Source organism: Sinocyclocheilus grahami, unplaced genomic scaffold, assembly GCF_001515645.1.
Source record: "Sinocyclocheilus grahami isolate Dianchi unplaced genomic scaffold, SAMN03320097.WGS_v1.1 scaffold23.1, whole genome shotgun sequence".
Taxonomy (NCBI): domain Eukaryota; kingdom Metazoa; phylum Chordata; class Actinopteri; order Cypriniformes; family Cyprinidae; genus Sinocyclocheilus; species Sinocyclocheilus grahami.
The window spans coordinates 985320-993199 of NW_015505202.1; the positions used below are offsets into that span (position 1 = coordinate 985320).

A 7880-nucleotide genomic window follows, 5' to 3' on the forward strand; every position below is an offset into this window, starting at 1 on the left:
CACACATATTTTGTTCATTATCATGAAGAAAAGTTCACATTGTGCCTAACAAAATATCACAACACTTCCAGCTTTATAACAGACTCTTTTTCTTCCTCTAGTTTCTTCCTCAGTGTTTTTTTCCAGCCCTCTGCAACTCCCATGTTTGGACTAGTCTTCTGGGGATCAGTCAGGCCAGGGCTCCTCAGCTCCCAACACTCCAGGACAGTGCTACAATAAAGCCTAATGTTTACCCATGGAATGTTAAACAGTACTCTGCTCAAGGCTCTTTAGTAGAGATGGAGGTGTACAGAGGAAGAGACAAGCGGGAGATAGAGAACGGTTCATGCCTGCTCATGCTGGGAGATATTTCATGTGTCAAGCTCAGGTTAAATAAATGACTTTCTGCCCTGGCCTTTCCTTATTTCTAAAATTCGTATATGTATCACCACCTTTTTTAGATTACAGAATGTAAACGGCACCAATGAGTGTGATTGGTTTAAAACTATGGCAGATTTTCAGTGCTTATCAGTCTGAAACCACATCAACAATCTTGGAGTCAAAACCTAATTTAAACCTGGAAATAAACATGTAGCTTGAACTACTTCTAGGTCACTAATTACATAAGTAAATTTGTGACATTGCTCATGTGACTCATTGTACAGACAGATATTCTTGCTTCCAGTGAATCATCTCGGTGTTTGAATCATCTCAAATCATGCCGGAGAACATGATCATCAGGTTTGACACAAACTTGTAGAGTTCATGCAGCTTGAGTGCTGCTGTCAAACCAAATACTGAGACATTTTGAAATTAATACTCATTTTTAATTGACCTTTTCAAAATATTGTGGAAGCATTTTCACAAAGGTCTTGGACTTCTGGACCCCACTGGATATATGGATTAAAATTCTGTGCAGTTTTAAGTTATGTGCTTATTAATTATCATAGATATTATGGTAAATATACATACACCATGGTTTGATCACACTCACTGACTTCCAGAAAGCTGTAGATCTCCAAAGGTTTGTGAGAAATGACTCTTTGGGAAGAAACCCAATGGGGTCAATTGTGCCAATTTTAGATGGAGGAGATGACAGAATTGTGGTCTCAGGTCAAAGCTTTTGACCTCAATTCTACCAGTTGGCTGACCCCATTGGGACCTGTCATTGCTAGCAGCAATGAACGAAGAAATGCTGATGAAGCAAAGACAGTGGAAATTATAAATATCCTTTCTTAGGTATTTAATAAATACCTTTGTGGGTGGTAGGCAATTATTTATACTGCAAAGTCAACCATATGACCCTCAGGTGTGTATGCTCTCGAATTATGTCATACTGTAGAAGCAGAATACTTATCATAACCGGAAATTAATTACTCCCTAATCGGCCTTGCCCAGAGCACTGGACATATCAATATTTACAAAATAAGCCTTCTAACTAAAACCTCAGCATAACAGCAGTCCATAAATCACTTGCTCTTTATTCTTAAAACACTTTTCTCTCTGTCCCAGAAAATTATTTTAGGAACAATCCCAAAAGGTCCTGAAAATGGCATATTTTCTCATCCATCATTTGGTCTGTAAAAAAGTTTTCTCTTTGATCGACCACCTCGACGAGCTTGTTGATTTGAGATCATAGATTTATTTAAAGCGGTAAACTTATAAATACTGAGATTAAATAAGACAATGATAAGAAATGTGTGGATGACGTCTGATAAAAATGAAAATCTCTACAAAAGTTACTCGTGTTCTACAAAGTCACTTTGAAGTGTGCGCCTCCTCACAAAACAAGTTAGAGAAAACCAGCATGACTGTGTCCTGGCTTTGTAAGTAAAGCTGCCATTAATGTCAACCTATAACTGAGTGTTCACAGCTGAGCCTTTCTTCATGAACATTTGGATAATTGTTGCCCACATAATATCATTCCAACCATTCATCAGCAAAAGCGTTTCAAGGACACCTCTGGAAATCAACACCCCTGATTTAGCACTCTGAAATAATTCATAGTCTTTAATCTTAACTACTATTATTTTACTGAGGTTGATTGAGTGACAACTGAGTGGCACAATGGAGACTGTGGGAGAGTCACATCGGAGCTAAAATCAGGTAAACAATTAATGTAACACAGCGGTTCTCAAACCTCTCCATGAAGTATGTCTCTCTATATCTGACACACCCACTTCAGGTCTTGCGAGATTGAAGTCTCTGCAGAGCAAAAGTAGGCGTTTCTGAATTTGTGAGCTGTTTTCAAACTCTCAATCATGCAATCAAAATGATCCCCCTTACCTAACCCAACCCCTAAACCTACCGTCACTATGACGTCAGCCAGTCAGGAAACATGGTCTAAAAACGCCCTGATCTGGTAACTCCTATTACTTTCATGCAGAGACCTATACTTGGGGTCTTGCAGTCTCCACAAATGAGCTGATGAGTTTAATCAGGTGTGATAGATGAGGGAGACATTAACCCTGCGTTCCATTTGGAAGGGCTCATCCCTATGCCCTAATCCCTTCAAAGGGTTTACCCTCCGGAGTGAGAGCTTCAAGGGTTGAAGGGTGTAGAGGACCAAACAACTGTTTCTTGAAGTGCCCTTCTGCGTCATAATCCCGTGCCCACACGGAAAGAATCTGCGCAAAGGATTATGGGAGCCCGAAGTGTCCATCCGTTGTATCCTTCGAAATCCTTCATTCCGAAGGGCCCTTTGAAGTGGCCAGTTTTGAGCACTTCGGTTTGGAACGACCCTTCAATATGGCGGCCATGATTGCTTTCACTCCGAAGTGCCCTTCGGAGGGCGATACATCCCGTTTGGAACGCACCTACAAAATGTGCAGTGCTGGGGGTACTTCATGGAGAGATTTAAGAACCACTGATGTAACATATTTTGATTCAATCATGTGACCTAGTGGGATAAGTTTGATTGGACCCTCCGGAGTGAGAGCTTCAAGGGTTGAAGGGTGTAGAGGACCAAACAACTGTTTCTTGAAGTGCCCTTCTGCGTCATAATCCCGTGCCCACACGGAAAGAATCTGCGCAAAGGATTATGGGAGCCCGAAGTGTCCATCCGTTGTACCCTTCGAAATCCTTCATTCCGAAGGGCCCTTTGAAGTGGCCAGTTTTGAGCACTTCGGTTTGGAACGACCCTTCAATATGGCGGCCATGATTGCTTTCACTCCGAAGTGCCCTTCGGAGGGCGATATATCCCGTTTGGAACGCACCTACAAAATGTGCAGTGCTGGGGGTACTTCATGGAGAGATTTAAGAACCACTGATGTAACATATTTTGATTCAATCATGTGACCTAGTGGGATAAGTTTGATTGGTTGAAATTGGGATTGGTTTTGCTATTGCTGCTATTGGGGAATTTAGTAGAGGGCACTACCTGACTGAAAACAGGGATGTACAGGACACTCAGACTTGGCAGGAATCTTCCCTAAATCTATTATATCAGCAGAAACTATTTTTAGTAACTGGTTCTGGATATCAATTGTTAATTTGAACAATGCAAGTAAATATTGTATAAAGTATGATGAGTCTGAAATGTTATGTGTTATCTTATTTGCCATCATTAAATTGATGATGTCTATATTATCATTATATAACCTGCTGTCTAGGGAATCAGTCACTGAAAGAATGAAATTAGTTGACCACTAATCAATATAACCCTAATAAATCATTTAGGACATTAAATATAACAACAAACCAGGGTTACAAAAGTGATCTGTTGCATGATATTTATATGATCCGTGTAGAAATACAAAATTATGAAGTGGAACATTCAATGCAATATTTTGACACACTTTTGGTAATTATTGGACATGTAAATTTATCTTTACTGACAAGCAAGTTGCAGAATACTGAGATAATTTTTCAGACGGATGTTTTCATCAGGTCATCCAGCTGGTGACCCCATTCTTCATTGATTAGTAGCACACTGACCTACATGACCTTTTCCAATATTGATTCAACATTTGGAAAGCTGTACCTCTTTTTAATGCTTTCAGACCCAGCACAGAAAGTTCTTATGCATCTCTCAGTTCTCATGAATATAAATAAAGAAGGATGAGGTCATTAGTCTGTTCTGAAGTCCTGATTTGCTACAATGTACTTGCAGAAATACTGTACACATGTCACTATTTTGCAGTACACGTATTGTGTGGATCTTGTCAAGATGAGGAGCTGCCAACACAATATACTGTTCACCTCAATCCAACATCCAATTCTCCAAACAGTATATTTATAATTGTAAAGATTCAAAGTGAAAAGTGTTTTTGTTTAGTAAAAGTAGTTCTTCAGTACATAAAAACTAGGCACTTATTGTTCCATATTATATATATATATATATATATATCAACAGAGAAACAGTGAAGGGCAAAGGGAGGTTAGAATAGCCTTCAGCGCTCTCATGCTGGGATGTGAGCTCTGGCCTGACAAACTACAAACCCAGAATACAAACTGTGCTCAGATAAACCACTTTAACCCGCACTTCTTGGATGGCCTCTTTTCTTGCCTGCCATCTTCTTCAATTCTCCAAGGTGACTTTGTAGATTGCAACCTCAAAATGCCATAATTATTTGTGGAGGCAAACTCCCTTCAGTAAAACTTCCCTTTTGTAGGATTGTTTTGCATATTTGAAATGGAAGAGAAGTTTTAATATATATGTAGCTTTAAATGACTACCAATTTTTGGGGGAGGTTATAAAGTTGCATGGTGGGTCCTAAAGTGATCAGAATATTTAAACCCTTGTTTATTGTATAATTTGGTTCCTTAATTATGATTTAACAAAGGAGAACCCAGCACTGTCAGTTTAAAGCCCTGGACAGCGTCTTAAGAAAGTCTGGTCAATGAAACGTTGAAAGGCGTCCAACTGTCCCTAAAAATAGCAAGTATGGATCCTGAAACCATCGCCTTCTGTTTCCTTCCACTCTCAGTGCCGCAAAGGAGTGCAACCCGTCAGGTGATAAACACCGTCTGATGTCGCTTCTGTCAGCTCCAAGTTAGCAGAGACAAAGAAAACCAGTATTTCAAAGGGAAACCTTTGTGGTTCAATTGGTGTTGAAAGCGCACAAAGTGATCAGCAGAATACTGGAGAATTTGACTGCGTTTGTGGAAGACTGAACGAGGGCAATTCATCGGTCTTATGTCTCTCTTCATCGATTAAACAGGTAAGATAGAACATCTTTTATCTGAACGGCTGTGTAAGGACTACATTTAAGGCTATTTAGTTTGGTGTTTACATTTAAGACATTAGGCTATTATTTAGTTTGGCGACTTCGACTGACAGATACGTTTTCACCGGATCGTATGCAGACTTCAAAACGTGCACTAAATCATTTTGATTGCATGTTAGCCTAAATACAGAATATTTTCACATTCAAAATGGTGCACATATTTCAATTATTCTTGCTTAATGTTTTTAATTAACTTCAACATCTGAATGCGTTTCTTTGCGTTTGCGAAATATTGTGCAGATATCAGAATCAGATTCAAAATCAGAATGAGCTTTATTGCCAGGTATGTTTACACATACGAGGATATATATATATATATATATATTCAACTACAAACTTTTCGCACATTGAAAGTAAAATACTGAGCCTTATTAGTTTCCCTTTGTTAATATTGTTATGACAAGACTGTGCATTGTCCACTCCGGGGACTTTATTAATGAAGTCTGCAAAAATCCTAAGCGTGCATAATCTTTATAAAGATATTTTTTTTATTACCAGTGTATTTGATCAAGGAAATTTTAGACGGATAGTCTAGACAGGGCTACTTTAATGTTTCATAACTGTGGATTCAGAGGTATTTAATCACTAGCCAGGGTGCTATACAAAGCCCTCCGGGGGTTCAACTGTGGGGCAGAGGCGTTTCAAACGACTAGTGGCTAACATTGGTGGTAGGTAGCACATGTAGGAAAAAAATACAAAGTCATGCGTTTAATTTGTGAGCACAAAGAGTTTGTTGTTAGCCCACACTTTTGAGAAGAATTTGGAAAATAGACTGAGGAAGACACGCAGACTTAATTATTTCCACACCATAGCCTACTTTTGAGCGCTTTCTTAGTAGCCCACAGCATCTCTCTTGTCTCCTCCTGTATCCTGACTTCTCACGTCCTTGTTGTTCTTTACCTGTACTGTACAATCCACTTTTAGCATGAAACAACGTAATTTTATGTGCACATTTCATGTCCGTATGTAGCTATATATAACAATTTCGGGACTGTGCAGGTTTGTCTCGGGCAGGTGTGCGATTTGTAGCGTGATGAATTTCGAGAAAAAATATGGTGCTTACATTTGTAATTTTCAGCTATTTTCAGCAGCACAACGTTTTAAATGACATTTTATAGAATGCTTATAGCGACTTGATGTATGCTATATTTGGCCTAAAATGAAGGCCAGTAGCCTTTACCTACTTTTTAAAAGCCTGCAATCTTTCCCTTTTGACGTCCATTGGGGTTCTAGCTTTAATTAGGGCGATCAGATGAATGCTCTAATGGATTCATGAAATGGATAGCTGCGTTTAGTTCCGTTCAATATAATAGAATTTGGAATTGATATTTTTAGCATCGCTCAAATCAAGAATAACTTTCCTGAAAATATCTATATTACACAGTTTTCCAGCGTAAACCGTCCCTTATTAGCCTATAGATAGCAGCGATGTAGGTGTTATTTCGGGTTTGACTCACAATATCTGTTGCTCACACTACAGCATGGTTTTACAACAGACCCGGTTTCTGCTAACACTGGCAACAGCAGGCTAGTACATTTGTGAATATCTCTGTGTTACAGTATCAAAAGGTGTTTCCTCAGGTTAAATCACCGATCGCGTCCAGTGTGTCACAGCTGACGTCGACTGACACTCGGTGGAAGCCCCTCTCCTTCCCTCGCGCGTTTTGTTCTCTGGTTCGCTTCATTCGCGAGGCTTCGTCTTATTTTCATCAGCTCGAGCTTCACGCGGGAGCCGTCTGTCTATATCAATATGCATTAATGTAGGCGACAACGTGGAAGAGATAAGGTGAGATAACCTTGTTGATATCAAATAGCACTACGTGAAGGTCTGCGTTTGATTGTGACATTGGCGGACTTGTTACTACACCACGCGCGTTGTAAACTCGACTTCTGTTGTCTGTATGTGTAAGTGCATTGACGGCTGTTGATAAATGTCGATAGAAGGTACGAGAACCATCACTTTTTCTCTTATGTTTAAAAAAAAAAAGCATGCACTTTTGTTTATTTACAATGCGTTTCTTGCAGAGCTCTTATCTCATCACCTGGCACCTTTGTTTTGGATTTGTCAAGGATTTCCTAAATCGAGAGTGGGTATACACGACGGGTTTTAATCCAAATCGGGATCTATACATCCAAACTGGGATCTATGAGCGGAAAAGTGGCTAAGCCTAAAGAAGAAAAGGATGCTTCAAAGGGTAAGAAGAGTCTTGATTGCTCACAGTACATCACAGGTTTAAAGCGACCGTGATCTCATTCATCTCCCACTCGTTGCATTGTTGCTCAATTGGAAAAACATAAAAGCATTTATATAAATTGGCCAAGATAAATGTAAAACGTTGAAAAATGATTAGCAGCTCCGCCGAGTGACAGAAAATTGCCACCTGACAAAGACCGAAAATCAGCAGAAATGTCATTCAGTCTGTTCTGCAGAGATGAATTGTTGGGGCTGTCGCTTTAACGTAACCTGCGATACAACCGATGATTGTTCTGTTGAATTTCCCTTTTTTCCTTAATATTTTTCCAATTTTACACATGATCACATTACACAAAACTGAAATTGCACGTCATAACAACAATATTTTTTTGAGACCCCCCCAAAATTTCCCAAATCACGTTTTCAGGGGAGCCCATGTCTTATTAAGGGGAGCCGAGCTCCCCCTAGCTCCCCCGTAG

The 7880-nt window shown here is 39.6% G+C and overlaps 1 protein-coding gene across 5 annotated transcripts in view; it reads left to right on the plus strand.

Annotated features, from left to right (window-relative positions):
• The first annotated feature begins 4783 nt into the window (after nt 1-4783).
• The window catches only part of LOC107560535 (fibroblast growth factor 13-like), a 145879-nt gene continuing 142782 nt past the window's right edge, over nt 4784-7880 (plus strand). The window contains exons 1-2 of one of the 5 annotated variants that reach the window (XM_016244752.1): nt 4784-5141; nt 7233-7402. In XM_016244752.1, the coding sequence (XP_016100238.1) occupies nt 7354-7402 (49 nt within the window). In that variant the 5' untranslated portion in view covers nt 4784-5141; nt 7233-7353. Of the gene's footprint in view, nt 5142-6764; nt 7152-7232; nt 7403-7880 lie in introns of those variants that run through there. The other 4 variants (XM_016244773.1, XM_016244758.1, XM_016244764.1 and 1 more) reach the window with 4 other exon arrangements.